Here is a 17,644-nt window from a genome sequence, read left to right as displayed (position 1 = left end):
ATCACGTAAAACTAAAACAAGCTAATCTCTGCTGGTGTCTTAGATGACTATATCCTAGCTGAATGCCTGATGATGTTATTACTCCATCATCTTCTCTTTTCTAGCACTAGCATCCATTCTTAAACTGTAGCTAAGAAGCCCGCGATCACTTTTGCAGGCTACGCAATTCTACTTAACCTCACGCAATTTTTGGATCACGTGGAAAAATCAATGAATAATCTCTACCCAAATTCCGGTAGAGACACAAAATGTGTCCCAGAGTCACCAGTCCCTTTTCTCCCGCCCCCGTCCAATCAGAGAAAAGGGAGTGGCTTGCGAGTCTAGCTCTGTTACAGCTCTGCTTTACAGCCTCTCGAGGTGGGTGCGCAGGCCCCGCGCATTGGTCGTCTCATGAATCAGCCGCTGCTCCTCATCAGATTATATCCAAATTGCTTTACAAGGTGCTCCCAAAAAAGACACAGAAATATAAGATGACGTCTAAGTGCTGACTAGCCTCCTTCACCGGCCTGACAGGGTATATACATAGAGATGTGTAACCCCATCCCTTCTCAGCTCCGAGGTTCGCAGTGTGTGTGTGTGTGTGTGTGTGTGTGTGTGTGCGTGCGTACATGTGATCGACTTACCGGTAGTAGTCAACAAATGTGGAATCTTTGAGGTACAAATGCGGCCTGGGATCGAGACTAAGTGCTGACTTAAATGAGATTAAGTTATAGGTATACAACAGCCCGTGGTTGTAACGTAGGTTGGACAGAACGCCTACTGTACTCTTCTTCTTCCTATAATTCTAGTCTTGGTATTAGCAACAGCTATACTGTAGTAGCTTTATGTTTATGTACCTTAATGTTACTATTATAGACGGGTAGTCGCGTTTTCAGATGTTTCTCTGTTTTTAGGGTACTAATTTTGGCAGATTTATAGCATAATAATATCTCGGCTAAGTATGAGTTTTAAGGTTGAATGGAAAGTTTGGAGTCAGATACCAGATGAAAAAGGGCTAGCTTGCTTAGCATACTCTCAAAAGTACATTACATTATACAAAAGTAATTAGAACAATTAATTTTTTTAACGAGATTCATAATATTTATTATTAGCGCGTACTTAATTTAGCGTTAATTACAAATTTGTTAAAATTAGTACCCGTTTATAATAGTAACAACAAGGTAGCTTTGACACATCCAAGGCATCAGCATGCACCCGTGGTGCTTTCATCTTGCATATAATTATAGTAGAGAGTCAGTGCAATGTCTACAAGTCTGTATTAATATTGATACTGTCAAGCACTATAATAGTGTACATACCATTGTCTGAATGGTCTGCAAGATAGCATTATGTGAAATTGAGGTAAAATGCGATATTCATTCTATTACCTACAGCTTGTGCAACACAGAATTAAGTTAATCACATTCTTTACACAAAAATATGTACGGTTATACGCAAAGTCTAAAAGGAGTATATGACGCCCAAAGCAAGAGCTATATACAAAAAAAACTGGCATTGAACTTGACAAAAATTATAAGCATACGTACACTGAAAGTGGAAGTCAAATCTTCCTATGCTGAGAAATCACTGTAGAAGATATCGTGTGCATGGGAATAAAACAGTGTGTTAAAAAAACAACCCAACTCGATAATGAGTCATTGCAAGTGATCTTGACACCTACTAGTGGAGCATTAACTTGATGTCGCAACACGGCTAATAGTAAGCTAGTAGTAATAGAGTAGTTTGATTTTTACACAGAGTTGTGTGTAAACTCACCTAAACAATGGTGACATTAGCAATGTCGCGCACCATCCCCTGATCATCCTCTAGTGCCAAAAGGAATCCATCGCCAATCGCAAGTCCAGAAGTAGGGAAGGTAACACACGCAGTGTTGTCTAATACTTTTCCTACCATAACCTCCCTTTCAATCTCTTCGCTAACTGCACGTAATGGACGGATGTAGGATCAAGTTATCAAGATACATATTTAAGATCATGCAGATGTACCACAGTTAATAGTCGTTTGGAGTTAACAACTAGTTGGGCATGTTATGCACATAAGCTCTAGAAGTCCAGGTCACACCCAACTAAACCATGGTGCCTGCATGAATCTATGCGCATGCATATGCATGGGGTACATAATATACTGCTGAAGTCTGTAACATGTGTATGCAGTGTATCAGGAGTGCATGAATGTATACGTTGTCATGCACAACTCACTAAAGTTGCAATTGAAGAGGAAAGGCAGGAAGGCATTTGGAGTACTGGACGAGGCCACACAGCAGATCCTTAAATCTGTTCCCGCAGCCACATTGTACCTACTCTGATCCAACGACAGAACAAGGTTGTCTCTAGTAATCAGAGTAGGAGTATTGTCAACAAATTGCAGGGGGCAGCTTCTACAGCAGGGCATGCCGACGGCCAGGTCCTTACAGCGCCTCAGTAGTCTAAATACTCGACAGTCAGGGGGCTCGAAATCACAACGTCCTGCATGTATATGTGCGAGTGTACAGCTGGAAATGTGGATTTGATGACAGGAAATACAGTATTACATAATTATTATGTAGGCTATAATTACCTGGGCAATTAAAAAGTATACATGTTTCGAAAACCGGTGGTCGTTCATTAATGTTACAGAATCCCTCATTGATTCGGGACCCATCAGCACGCGACACACAGAAAACATTCCTTTCTTGATTGCCGATCCCACAGGTCACTGTGCAAGTACCCTGCATGTGATTATGAGAAAATTAGATGGAAATAGTCCCAACGATTTGTTTGACTGACTACGTACCTAAAGGTCGAATAATAATTATGCCTCGAGGCATAGCCGCACGAGGGATACAGTAAAGCTGACTGTGTGTGTGTGTGTGTCTGTTCCAGCTGTAATTGCTCAACTGCTACAATGCGACGAAAACTAACAGCTTCTATAGGCTTCTAACCACGTTTTCTTGGATTTTGATTCATGGATTAGCTAACTAAAGCTTCTTTCTCGAGTTATGGCTAGTTTGACTCACATTGAAGGCTGTTGCAGTCTCTTTAGAATTTTTTATAGCATCATTTGTTTGCACAAACTTTCTATATTCAAGTTATGAGTTAGCCTTGCACTAAAGCGCTAGCTTTTTGTTAGCTATACAAGAGTCAAAAAGAGCTGCTTAAGAAGCTAGTAGCCATTATAGGGCGTTTTCATTATAACTGTAGCTACATTTATATTGGTGGTTAATAATAATTGAAAGCACCACGGGTGCTATGCTTCAGTGGATCATAGATGTGTGTCAAAGTTAATTAAAAAGCTACATGCTATTGCTAATACAAACCATACCGTATAGCTATTCAACTTATGAGTTAGCCTTGCACTAAAGCGCTAGCTTTTTGTTAGCTATACAAGAGTCAAAAAGAGCTGCTTAAGAAGCTAGTAGCCATTATAGGGCGTTTTCATTATAACTGTAGCTATAAATTTATATTGGTGGTTAATAATAATTGAAAGCACCACGGGTGCTGATGCTTCAGTGGATCATAGATGTGTGTCAAAGCTAATTAAAAAGCTACTTGCTATTGTTAATACAAACCATACCGTATAGCTAGAAAATTCTGCGGCCTAAAAATTCTGCGAATGAACGCAGATATATTATCCGCAAATGCTTATTAACCATGCCTAATTTAACAGTTCAAAGTTTAATATTATTCGCAGAAGGTCTTTTTATAGCTATTCGCATACATTTTGTTGCATGCAGGCTATTAAATCTGTAATCTCAAAGAAGAGTGGGAAATGATCGACCATGATTGATGCTAAAAGGATCCCAAATGGCAATAAGTACAAAGTCTAAAATTAATGGCTGTTGCATCAGTAGAACTTTGGAGTAGCAACACTCCATGGACAAGTTTTGCTATAGAACTCTTCTGCAATAACATTCCAAGTATTATAAAGCAAAGCTATAATTATAAGCATAACTCGAGAACGATTAAAGCATTGTTTTACAAATCCAAGAAAGCATGTCTAGGAGCCTATAGAAACTTTAATACTTGCACTTACATTAATTGAGCAGCTGTAGGAGTCTACATAGACACACACACTACCATACCTCGCTTGCGCATGCACACCGAGGCATAATAATAATGTACATGCATGCACTTAAAACAGACGTACAGCAAACTCTCGCTGTTCCGGCTCTCTGAAATACAGTCACCTCGATATACCGGCCATTTGGTTTGGCACGGATTGCTAGCTAGATGTTTATTGCACAAAACTCACCCTGAAGTACGGCCACTTGCTATTCAATATACTCGCCAGTGCTGGCTGCCCCCAAACTAGGTAATTTTTGCGGCCGGATATAACGATTTGGGTGTGGTTTGGCAGATTAAATAGAGAGCAAAATGATTCATTATCCCCGAGACAAGAACCGCAAAATTAGTCATTAGATTCGAGGTAAGGTCGTTTTTAAGCCGTGGCTATTTCCTGAAATACAGCCAACTCGCTATTCCGGCCAAGCTGCACTATCCAAGGGTGACCGGATTAACGAGAATCTACTGTAGTTTGCATGAAGTGATTTATTGAGACACAACCCATTAATTAACTTGCAGAACAAACTACACAACTAGCAGAATAAAAAGGCATACCACATTTTGTTTGCGTACCACTATCAATACCGTACCAAATTCTCTGTCATCCATATTCCAGCATCACAAGTCCCCCCTCCACAGCTGCGGACTGTGTGTAGTAGAGGGAGATCCGCGCACTCGGAAACGTCAAGCAACCATTGTTCCTCTGGATCACTGGGATCAAATCCAGTACACGTAAGACTCCTTTCTTGGCAGAAGTTAGCATCACACTGCAGGATGGAAGAAAATCGATCAACATAATTATAATATCAGTACGCTTTTCAAACTATACATAATAATGTATTACATGAACTTAGTCCCTATAGTTACTACATGAATAATTATGGTGTAACAAAAAACGAAGTAGATAAGATAACAGACTTACAGGTGCAAATGTCCCAGGGGACCATCTACGAGGGCAGGGTATCTGAGTGTTGCAGGCGTCTACTCTTCTCGGCATATTACCAGCAAAGCAGCTTGCATCTGACAGTACTATACTCTCTCCAATCGGATTTCCGTCAGCATCACAGACAAACTCTCCCGTCGTTCCATTAATTTGGGCAATGAATTGCACACAGGACACATTTCTTGAGCGAACTCCACCAGCGCAGGTACTAGAGCACTGTGTGTATGTGTGGTGTGTGTGTAGTCGGTAAGCAGCTGTTGTACTACTAAATTATACAGTGAAACTTGTCTATTTAACGCCATCCTTGGGAAGACGCTGTATTAGGAGGTGGCCTATACACATAATTATATGTGTTGGGGCTGAATTAACCTGGTTGTATTGTAGGGTAACTTGCTACAAAGTGACAACAATTATTCTGTAATGCAGTGCGAGTGAGGAAAATAAAGAATATTTCCATGCAGAGCACAACTTAATTGCATGAACTGCTATTATTATCCATGAAGCCAACAAAGCTTGATTTAGATACTGATAGGGTCTTGCTTTTATTCGGGCAAGCATGGTTTGTAAGCATAATTATAGCTACGCAGTTATATTAGAGTTAAATATCCTACTGGAGAGTAGGCGCTGAGAATCATCCATCTTGGACACTTCTGAGGAAAGCACTCTTGTGCAGCAGCAGGCCGTTTCAGTCCAAAGACGATACAATCTATATCATCTACGGCCATATCTCTCACTCCACCAATCAAACGAAAACAGGTTATATTTCTCTCTTGCACTCCACCACCACAGGTACGTGAACAAGCTCCGAAGGCGGTAGTGTTAAATTCATAGGTTATCGCTGGGCTATAGAAACAGAGCACACATGGCACCATTAACACCAAACTCAAAATGCATGCCATGCAAGTAAACAAAATGTCAATGTGATACCAATACAGATTTCTAAAAAGCCAAAATGTGTATATTTAAGCATGCATGCATGCGTTGTATGCAAACAGATTGAGTTATTCACCAGAAAGGCATGACACTGCTTTGACAAATCTGTAATTGCGTTGGGTATAGTCCCTGAGGCAAATCAGCAGCATCAATGGACGCAATATTTTCATTGGTCCTGACTTGACAGTTAATTGGAGCAGAACTCTGAATACCTGTATAGAGCAGAACATTGCCCAGGTACAATTACAAATCAATGGAAGTTTCTTACAGCACAGGATACGCTATGGCCAGGCATACGCCACCATCAACAAAATGTACAGAGTGGGAGTAGTTACAGATGAGGGAATAAGAGTAACTTACCAAAGCCGCAAGTAACAGAGCAGGGTCCAAAGACATTACCCTCACAAACGTATGCTGCATGAGTGCATATAATCATTGCTTTACACGAAATTCAGGAAACTGACCATTTAAAAAGCCAGCCAGCAATCTAGAGTGCCTCTAAATTTTGTATTTAGAAATGGAGAAGCCTAAAATGCTCATAAGTCCACAGTCATACACAAATTCACTTAGTCCGTTACTCACATCTTGGTGTAATGGTCACCAGTCCAGTAGCCTCACCAGCCTCATTACTTGCTGTGCACTCGTAGGTGATGGACAGAGTGTTGTCAGGGTCAGTGTTGACTGTGTAGATACTGCGTCCCGCACGTGGCACGAATATGTTAGACATATTGATCGGAATGTCAACTCCATTAGAGTCCGTTGCAGTCCACATGATTGTAGGTCTTGGAAGACCCACATCATCTTTGCAAGCAATGTTGACGGTGTTCGTGAGAAGCAGTGGATTAGGCTCTAGAGTTTGTCCAGGTGTTCTGTCCCGAATGATGATCATTACTGGATTTTGTGGTGTTATATCCTGAGCAGTGACTGTAAGTCCAGGAAGCTCCGGAATTGAGGGAAAGAAGTTATTTTGAATCACCGGTGCAACTGAAAGAAAATACCATTTGTTCATCAATGGGGCAGGTTGCTTTGTGGTCAGCAAACTTAATTATTGCTTGCTACATACATTAAACTTTAAGGAACAAGCACTTACACTATACTCAAGGAGTGACTAGACACATTTATCTTGGTCTATTTGTAGCCATATTGTTAGATAGAAACTTTATATACCTGGAGGTCTGATGAAAATATCTGCGAACAGACTGTCTTGTCCAGGACCATTACTCACGCGACATTCATATCTACCGGCAGCACTGACATTGAAGGTGTTGACAGTTAGAATTTGTTCATTCTCTGACACCTGTAAATATTATTATACGTGTATTGAATTTTTGATGAGCATGCAAAACATAAATCCTTACAGGGTGGCACACTATGCACGCCCAAATCAATGTTTCCGTAATGTAACCCCTCAAATGCGAATTAATTTGGCAGATGGTTAGGTGCGGGGCAATATATAATTTACCACACGATTGTAAAAAGGATAATAAATACAGTTACACAGGGCTACTCACCATGGTAATGGTAGAACCTATCTCTGAGCCGTCCAATGCAACTCCATCTCTGAAGAACATGAAAGATGATGTTGGAACACTTTGAAGAATCACACAGCGTAGATTCACATTAGCTGATTGATACACTGTGACTCTCTGAATAATAAAAACATAAATGTGAGACGTTCTATAATCTCATATTTATATAATTATACCTGTCCAAAGAGTGGGAAGACGTCCGCGACTTTAGAGATGAATGAAGTGGTTGTGGGTCGAACTAGAACTGGTGGAACCACAGGAACATTGTCAAGGGCATTATTTATTCGATTGATCGTATTCTGGTTATCAATGAAAATTGTTTCAGTGGTTTGTTCGTTAACTATCACTTGGCCTGGTCCAGAAAAAGTCACAGTATCTCCCGAGGTAAATACTTGCGTGCTAATACCGTTGAAGTAGGTGAAGCTATCAGTTGTAATGTTGCGGCCGGGTAGTATTAGGATACCATTGGTGTATGTTATCGTTGTTCCAGTGCTTACAGTAGTGCGCTCTGAACCGGTGGTGAAATTGAAAATCGTAGTTTGTGTTCCAGGATAAAATACTGTTACTTCTCCTGTTGTTTGGTCCACACCTACTTCAACCGGTATATTGTTTGTTATTTCTGTAACTACTCTGGTGGTGGTCGTGCTGTCTGTGGAGTAAAATCCTTCATTACCGGATGTGAAAATTGTACTAGGACCAGATAAGAAGCTTGTAGAGCTTCCATCGTACCGTGTAATTGTACGACCATCGAAGAAATTCAACGTGGTGATATTCCTGGTGTTTGTATCGAAAACAATTCCTGAAGTTATCAGATCCGTAACCAAACCTGTTGAAGTTGTAGTATCGTCATTGTAAACCACAGCACCGGTGTTCGGATTGAGGTAGAGAACACCACCTCCAGAATACGAGGTAGTAGTTGTAGGTGTAGGTTGAAGCACTCCTCCTTGTCGATACCTAAAGCTACTGGAAGCAGTTGTGGTGAAATAAACATCTCCATCAGGATTTATAACTTCAACTGTATCGTCAACACCAGGTGTGGTAGATACAACATATCGAATAGTAAATGATGAAGGAACGGAAAACCCATTGACAGAACGGACGGTGTTCCCTGTGTAGATAAGGCCTTGCTGTGATCCCCCATTGGTAATGGTTGATCCCACATTGGTAAAGGTTGATCCCACATTGGTAATGGTTGATGTGCTCCCCTCAACTAGACGCACACCGTCTGGATTCACAATGTCAACAAAGCGTCTGCCGCCTTCAGTACGAGTAGTGGTTGTAATTCTCACGGGGGGGCGGCTGTCAAGGAAACCAGAGATAAGATTTGTCACTTGTACTTCATTAGTGAAAAATGCTCGATTTTGATTGTCAAAATACACGACACCAGGTCCAACAAAATCTTGGGGTGGAGGATTACTAGAGGTATATGTATTTAAATAGTTTCCAGGCGTCTCATATGTTGTCAAGGAATTCGTGGTAATTGGGGTACTAGAAACAGGTGTATCTGGTGCTCCATTATTAAACACTGTAACAGATGCATCATTATAGTTTAGAGTTTGTCCACTGCCAACAATGATTGGTTGTCTGTCTGTTATTGTGACCGTTTCATCACCATTGATTGACAAGACGGAAGAGCCACCACTTGATGATATACTAAAAGTTGGGAAAGGATTCGGGGTAATAGTAATTGAACTGCGGGCTTCATTGATGCGACCAGTCAGGAGTGTTTTTCTACACGGGTAGATAAATGCTTGCCCATCATTAGAATTGCTAATAAGTGTCACACCTCCATCAGGAATATCAAAAGATGCAGTTCCAGAACTAGTTGTTTGGACTTGGTGGTTGAGGAAGGAACTCAAGTCAGAATCGAAAAAAGAGCCAAGCTGTTGGTTAAACCTATCGAAAACACGAATCTCTCTTCTACCAGAGGTATCATCAAAGGTAACTCTGCTTGCTGTAGGGTATTTAAAGGTTCTTGATGTACCACCCAAGTCGATCAGACGTGCAGGAGTCCCTGGATTTGTAAAAATATCCGAGATTTGAGCACTGTTTTGGACTGCATCAAACGAAAGCTGTCCATCAATAATGCCACTATCTATTTCTTGATTGACACTAGTAGATGGACTGAAAAAAGCGACCCTCGAACCGTCATTAGGAGAAGTTCCCACCTTAAGAAGTCCAGGCCCTGTGATAACCTCGCTTGAGCCGCCAGTAAACCGCCTCAGGGTTCTGCCTTGCTGTCCATTCTCAGTGATATCCTCAAGAACATAAAAATTGGTGATAGGATTAAAAACCTCTTGAGTTACAGATCCTCTTCGATATCGTAGACTGTTTGATACATACGTCAATGATTCACCTGATCCTAGGATGAACGCATCTGATCCTGTGAGCTCAATGACATTTCCATCAGTAACAGGATCAGAAGGACTGGATTGGAGGTTGAGGGCTAGTTCATTGTTTACTCGTGGAGTACTGATTGTCACTTGTGAAGGTGGGACAGGAAATTGAGCTGCAAGACCTTCATAAGTACCAATAAATATATCTGAATTTGTAAAAAGTGCTGTATCTCCATCATAGTACAAAGTTCCAGGTCCAGGTTGTCCACCGGCACCCGGGATTGGTCCAGTGACATCTCGAAATCTGAAACTCCCAGGATCTTGATACAAATACTGAAATCTACTTGCTGTCAGCACAATTGGATCGGCACCAGTTATGGCCAAACTATTTCCATTGTAAAATATACTCGATCCTTCGGGGATATCGAGTTGTGTTGTTGTTGGACGATTGATGAAGAAACTTGGTACTCCGTTGATCGATAATTGGGCAAATACGTCAGATGGCCCCCTACTAGCGCTGAGACTGATGGTTTGAAATACCTATGGAATTATAAAAGTCATTCAGTAGCACAAAAAGAAAACCAGATGGCTGTACGTAATTTCATCAACTTTACCACTGCACGAGCTAAAATTTCTAAAGTAGACTTATAAGCATCCGCATACAATGAATTATGACCTCTTCGAATTGGCCACCATGTGTTCCTTCGTAGGACATGCAGGAGGAGAACGGATAAAATTACAGTTACGCATGACTGACTCATTGCAACAATCTATTTCGTATACAACTTACAGTACAGCTACATGTAGTGGAACCTCTAGTAGAGAGACACTGTATCAAATGTCTCTCTAGTACATCATTATGCCTCGAGGCGTAGCCGCACGAGGGATACGGTAAAGCTGACTGTGTGTGTCTGTCTGTCTGTCTGTCTGTCTGTGTGTGTATTCCAGCTATAACTGCTCAACGGTTGCAATGCGACGAAAACTAACAGCTTCTATAGGCTTCTAGCCACCTTCTCTTGGATTTTGATTCGTGGATTAGCAAACTAAAGCTTCTTTCTCGAGTTATGGCTAGTTTGACTCACATTGAAGGCTGTTGCAGTCTCTTCAGAATCTTTCATAGCATCATCTGTCCGCACAAACTTTCTATTCAACATATGAGTTAGCCTTGCACTAAAGCGCTAGCTTTTTGTTAGCTACGTGAAAATATCTGTTAAAACAGCTAGCTAGCAGTAGCCATTTGTGAAATTGATATCTTTGGACACACCCTTTAATTATTCCTGTGGATGTAATGCGCATGCTTGCTCATTCCCCCGTGTGCATGAGAAAATAATATCCAAGATCCAGATCCAGATCCTCCTGGCAGAATCATCTTTGTCTTGAGGGCCTGGTAAGCCACAAAACACTACCATATAACAATATAGATAACAATTATATGCATGTAGACTACACAGGTCTTTTCTTCTTAGATATTATATACACTGAACTACAGATCCTGGAAGAATCAATTTTCTTCTTTCTTGAGGTCCTGGTAAGCCACATAATACAATAAATAACAACAATAGATACATGTAAATAAGTATTTTCTTCTCAGTGACTTTATATAGATAAGCTAACTTTAATATAAAATTCATTATAGATAACACTCTAATACTTTTGAGCGAAAGCAAAACATGGCGAGAGGCATTAGCACAGCGCCAGCTTGAACACTAGTTGTCAAATAGTGTTTATTCCAAATAATCTTAACAAAGCATACTACAGCCTCTCTATACGGGTAGATCTATATAGCCATTAAACACAACAATTCCTTGCTCAATAGATCCAATAGCAGTAAATCAGCAGCGTTATTTAGGGTTTAGTGAAGTCTATACAACCTCGAATCAAAGCTGCGTGCAGGGGCGTAGGCAGTAGCCTCGATCCCAGGCCGCACTTCCCGCTAGGGAAGTGGGCCTGGTATCGACTGCTTGCGCATGCGCTAATATCCCCCCGGTATTTGGGGGCTTTGGATAACATCGTTTATGCTCAGTAAAACTATGACATCACAACGAAAGGAAGTGGATTGAAGGAAGTAGATAGAAAGTTCGATTGAAGGTTTCTAGCCCATCAGATAGCATTCTGTGATAGCTACCCTTAGCCTGCTATGTTAACAAAAGACTCACAGCCTGCAACAGTGTGGATAACGATCGTCTGAAAGGAGTGACGGCTGATAAGAGCCTATATGGACAGGCCACGCCCATTTAACACTAACTTTGGTGAAAGTCTACTATACTACTGCTACTGATTCTATCAGAAGAAAATAGCAGTACAACAAACCTACACAGCTCTGTTTCTAGCTAGCTAGCTATATAGCTCTGTGTATGACTTTTAGAATATTTTCTCTGATGTATCCAGTATTATAGGAATATTTACGGGTAAAAAATCCAATATTATAGTATTATAGAAATATTTACGGGAAAAAAATCCAATAATTTGGCGCATGCGCAAGCAGTCGATAGCAGGCCTTCTTTCAAAGGCCTGTGAAGGAGGCTACGTAGGCAGGGGAGGTGCTTTGGGTGCTTGAGCACCCCCCCTGCCTGACTCTACATGTAAATTAAAGCTTTAATAATACTTGAAGATCCAGTTGAGCTCAGCACTCCAGATTTAGATTGTTTGCTGCATACTGAACTAGCTATTCTAGCTATTCACCTAAGAGAGTAGTTTTTAGTTAGTAGCAGCTTGGACTATTGTGCTGGACTCACGTTACGAAAGATAATTGATAATGCATGGAAGGTCACATAGGGTTCAGCTATTCATTTCCTGCATGCATGGGTGGAGCTCAATATAATAATTAACGTTCATCATTTATCTATGACTGAGCTAGCTAGCTGCCTTGTATAGTGCATAGAGGACTGCACTCATCATCAGACATCCAAGGGCCTCGAGAGACTTGCCAATACTTCCTGCAGCCCCTTGTTTCTTTGTAAAAGTTTTATGCAATAATATTATCCTGAGATTATCAATTGAGATGGACAAAGGAGCCTGCAAAGGATCTAGGAGGCTTTTAAGTATGTATGTATGTAGGCTTCTCACTCCTGCTAGGCCACGCCCAACTGTGCCGATGACGCCACTAATAAGAGGTGTGGTTTCTGGTCAACAACATTTCGGCGCTTCGTGGCCTCTTTTATTTATGAAAGCACCCCCTTCCCCAAAATCCTGGCTACGCCCCTGGCGTGTGTACATCTAAGCTAACGTGTAGGTTTGATCTTTTCTTAGCATCTTCTCGCTTCATCAAAATCTGTCAAACTTAAACTTCTACCTTGTTGTGTTGAGGCTATCCAGTGGAGGATCCAGAGGAGAGTCCATGGGGTCCCTTGACCCCCCCTTTTGAAGTTAACTTTAGAAGGCTTAATGACACCAGCTAGCTATTTATCAGTTTTTGTAGCTATTGTAATTTGATTCAATGATTGTACGTACCTGTTGTTTTGATGTATCAACTGCCAAAGGAGTGTTCAGGTTAGCCTAGGCTAGCTAGGTTGACTGTTCGTGGCAGCTAGCTGCCACTGGATAGCCTCAACACAACAAGGTAGAAGTTTAAGTTTGACAGATTTTGATGAAGCGAGAAGAGGCTAAGAAAAGATCAAACCTGCACATTCTCGAGTCAAAGCTGCATGTACATCTAGGCTAACGTGCAGGTTTGATCTTTTCTTAGGTTTTAGCTTTTTTTCTCGCTTTTATTCGACAACGAAGCTTCATCAAAATTTGCCAAATTTAAACATCTACCTTGTTGTGTTGAGGCTATCCATGATACAAACACAGTGCTTTCTCAACGAGGTGAGCAGACTCAGAATACACAAAATGACAGACTGACAGACAGACAGACAAACAGACTCCGGTGGCACCGCGGGTTAATTTTACATACTGCCGCTCCAAAAATTAAATGATTTTTCAGCGGCGCAACAAAGTAATTCCAGTTTGGCGCTTAGCATAAGAACGTAAAGTAATAATCCAGTACGCTACAATACAGTAGACTCTCGCTATTCCGGCTCCCTGAAGTACGGCCACCTCGATATACCGGCCATTTGGCTTGGCACGGAATGCTAGCTATAATGTTTACTGCACAAAACTCACCCTGAAGTACGGCCACTCGCTATTCCGGTTACCGGCCAGTACTGGCTGTCCCAAACAGGGTTTTCAATGTAATTTTATACGTGTATTACGGCCGGATATGACGTTTTGGGTGTGGTTTAGCAAATAAAATTGAATTACACTTAAATAGAGAACAAAATGATTCATTATCCTACATTATCCTCGAGACAAGAACCGCAAAAGTAATCATTAGATTCGAGGTAAGGTCGTTTTAAGCCGCGGCTATTTCCTGAGCTGCAGCCACCTTGCTATTCCGGCCAAGGGTGACCGGATTAACGAGAGTCTACTGTAGATCAATTGTGCATAGCTTCGATTCAGTAATTATACTCTTAATAAACCTAATCGTATAAGAATCACCAACCAATATTCGGGCCAACATCTCCTACATTAGAGTTGCAAAGCAGAAAAGTGTGTCTCACAGACAATGGCCAAGGGCTAAGCAACAATTTGTTCTGGAAAATAATCCAGGGCAAACCTTCCTTGTCAGAACAAAAGCTGCATAAACACTCAAACCGAAACAATAAATTATAACTTCAAAAATGAAAGCACTGTGGGTGCTGATGCCTCGATGGAGGTGCCAAAGCTACATAACATAATAAAAGTCTATTTGTGTTGAGTTTGACCTTCATAAAGTTGTCATAACTTTGTCATACTTTACTGAAATTCAAAGTTTCATATACCATTGGATTCCTTGTTAAAAAGCACTTCTATCTATATGCTGTAGAGCTGATAAGCTCCAACCAGCTAAAAGTTAGCATTTTCTATGTAAGTCCCAAGCATACTTGTCCACCACATAAAGCATAAATGAAGCCATAATTGACCACATAACTTCCGGGGTCGAACTCAACGCAAATAGACTTTAATAGCTTTTTATACATTACCAATACCTAGCGTTCTAGTGCAGAGCTAACTACTAAGTAGAGTAGCATCACTTGGTAAACAAGTTTGACTACGTGCTCTTCTGAAAAGGCTGCAATGGCATTCCAAGTAAGCAAAACTAGGCATAACTCGAGAACAAAGCATTATTTTGCAAATCCACGAATTAAAATCCAAGTGAACATGACTAGAAGCCTATAGAAACTCTTACGCAGTCTACACACACACAGACACACACACACACAGAGACACACACACACACAAATACACTACCGTATACCTCGCTTGCGCATGCGCACCGAGGCATAATTAAGTATCACAAGAAACCATAGCTGCACTTTGTGCGATCTGGTAGCTTTGCTAAACATCGATCTGGTTGCTAAACATCGATCTGGTCTCTAAACATCAATCTGGTTGCTAAACATCGATCTGGTCTCTAAACATCGATCTGGTAGGTAAACATCGATCTGGTTGCTAAACATCGATCTGGTCTCTAAACATCGATCTGGTTGCTAAACATCGATCTGGTATGCAAATATCTGGTTGCTAAACATCCATCTGTTAAGCATAGATTTGTCTCTAAACATTGATCTGGTAGGTAAAACATCGACTCTTTATTAGTTTTGAGACAAACAGCACCCCATACTTACACAGTCAGCTTTTAATCCGTATCCCTCGTCGCCGCACCAGGCATAATTAATTATGGCTACCAGTACATTATATCAAAGCACTCACCACTTCATCTTGACCCTGAGCAGCATGCTGTCCCACTATCACCAGCTGTAAGAGAAGCACTGTGCTGACTGTTACAATTCCTTACACGACTAGATCTATATTAGTGCCTAATAAGCTAATTCGAGACATGCAGGAGGTATTCAAGTAGACGTACCTAGACCTAAATCTAGATCAAGATGTGATATTATCAATATAAGTTTGTATCTAGACACAACTTACCGCAGCAACAAGCACGTACAGTGTAGAGGATTGCATATTTCTGTTATTGATCTCACACTATATAGCATTGACCATACACAAGCAGCCTAGCGCCTGCTATGTATGTTAGAAAGATAATTAGATCATTTACATGAATATCTGAGGCTGAGGAGCAAGAGCGTTGTGCGTGCGCAGGCCCCGCGCATTGCCATTGGTAGCCTCATGAATCAGCCGCTGCTCTGTTACAGCTCTGCTTTACAGCCTCTCGAGGTGGGTGCGCAGGCCCCGCGCATTGGTCGTCTCATGAATCAGCCGCTGCTCCTCATCAGATTATATCCAAATTGCTTTACAAGGTGCTCCCGAAAAAGACACAGAAATATAAGATGACGTCTAAGTGCTGACTAGCCTCCTTCACCGGCCTGACAGGGTACATAGAGATGTATAACCCCGTCCCTTCTCAGCTCCGAGGTTCGCAGTGTGTGTGTGTGTGTGCGTGTGTGCGTGCGTACGTGCGTACGTGCGTACGTGTGATCGACTTACCGGTAGTAGTCAACAAATGTGGAATCCTTGAGATACAAATGCGGCCTGGGATCGAGACTAAGTGCTGACTTAAATGAGATTAAGGTAGTGCAGCTTACAATGTTTGAGGGTAAAGCGTTCCACTGGAAACAGCAGCTTACCCTAGCATGCTTGCAGAGTATATCTCTCTTCTAGTGTCAATAGATCTATGCATTGAAGGGCGGCTGATTTGTGAGACTACATTAAGCCTCACTTTCTGTTCCTCATGCAGATGGAAGAATATATAGGAGGCTGGAACCATAGATCTATGTAGCTCTTTTATCTATGATGCTGATGGATGGTGTTTAACTCGTGGACTTCTATCTCTAATCACTAATTCCTATAATGAGACTTACCTTTTAATGCCGTAAGTGGGCCTATAGGTTCAATTACATATTAAATTATCATTCACTATGTGGACATTTCATTCTATTCCTCAGATGGATGTTAACTGCGGACTTCTGTCTCTAGTATCGATGTGTGGACCTTTTATTGTAAGTAGGCCTAATCAACTGTAGCCTCGTTCCCATGCCGATTTTTCTTGACGGCCTAGTATTGATTGTATCTACGCGTGGTTAAGGGACTGGGAAAAAGCAGACACATTTTGCGGTTAATCCGTAAATTTAGCTCTGTGTATGCTCTCAGACTCAAGTACTAAAATGTAGCCATACAGAACAGGCCCAGGCTCTCAAGCTTCTGTCGGAAGTCTTTTTCTGGTTTTCAACAAGGTATATAGGTTTGAGTGCGCGTGGCTCTTTTTCAAGCTTCCCTCCCAAACTTAAAATCCTAGATGAACGGTATATATTATTACAGCTACTGACTAAAAGGACGAAGGCTGACTCTGCTGTTCAAAAATAATGTTTCTGGTAAATGCACTCCAAGTACTTTGTGGGAGGAGAGTTATTGCGGTTTACTCTTGCCCACGCGCTCATTAAAATTGACTACAGTACGTCAGTGGGGATCACGCGACTTAGCAAGGCAAGCTCTCCTTTTTGTTTGTCGCTTCCTTCTTTCCCTCCAATTCTTGTGACAAAGAACAGAAAAAGGAGGGCCTGCAAAGGAGGCTATGTTAGTGATGTATTCAATCCTAGATGTAGAATGGAATGTGCGTGGGAGTTGCATACTCCTCTAGATTTGTCTGCGATAGCTTATTTTGTTTGTATTCAAGTCCCAGCCCTCTACCGCAAATACCGCTCATCTCCAAGCAGTAAATTCTGCTATATAAATTCTACTCAAGTTGTGAAATTAATAGCGTTTCTAATTACTCGCGAGTGGTTTTAATTACCATTTTCCAATTATCTGCGAGTACACATTTTTGCGATTTTACTCTCATTTGCAGAAATTAATACCCGAAAAAATATGTTACCTTAAGTT

At 41.2% G+C, this 17,644-nt stretch overlaps 1 protein-coding gene across 1 annotated transcript; it reads right to left on the bottom strand.

The window, feature by feature from the left end:
* Positions 1 to 1,365: 1,365 nt before the first annotated feature.
* Positions 1,366 to 15,833, bottom strand: LOC135338829 (uncharacterized). The gene is made up of 15 exons (XM_064534906.1): positions 15,734 to 15,833; positions 15,515 to 15,559; positions 7,622 to 10,321; positions 7,428 to 7,562; positions 7,084 to 7,213; positions 6,499 to 6,900; positions 6,277 to 6,330; positions 5,993 to 6,128; positions 5,595 to 5,826; positions 4,963 to 5,199; positions 4,631 to 4,807; positions 2,557 to 2,707; positions 2,199 to 2,465; positions 1,756 to 1,919; positions 1,366 to 1,566 (listed from the first exon to the last, which is right to left on the bottom strand). The coding sequence occupies exons 1-14, from the start codon at positions 15,767 to 15,769 to the stop codon at positions 1,756 to 1,758; spliced, it is 4,866 nt and encodes a 1,621-aa protein (XP_064390976.1). The 5' UTR covers positions 15,770 to 15,833; the 3' UTR covers positions 1,366 to 1,566.
* Positions 15,834 to 17,644: the final 1,811 nt, after the last annotated feature.

Source organism: Halichondria panicea, chromosome 7 (assembly GCF_963675165.1).
Source record: "Halichondria panicea chromosome 7, odHalPani1.1, whole genome shotgun sequence".
In the NCBI taxonomy this organism is placed as follows: Eukaryota; Metazoa; Porifera; class Demospongiae; order Suberitida; family Halichondriidae; genus Halichondria; species Halichondria panicea.
The sequence above is the reverse complement of the archived record's forward strand: the minus strand, read 5'-3'. Positions and strand labels throughout refer to the sequence as shown.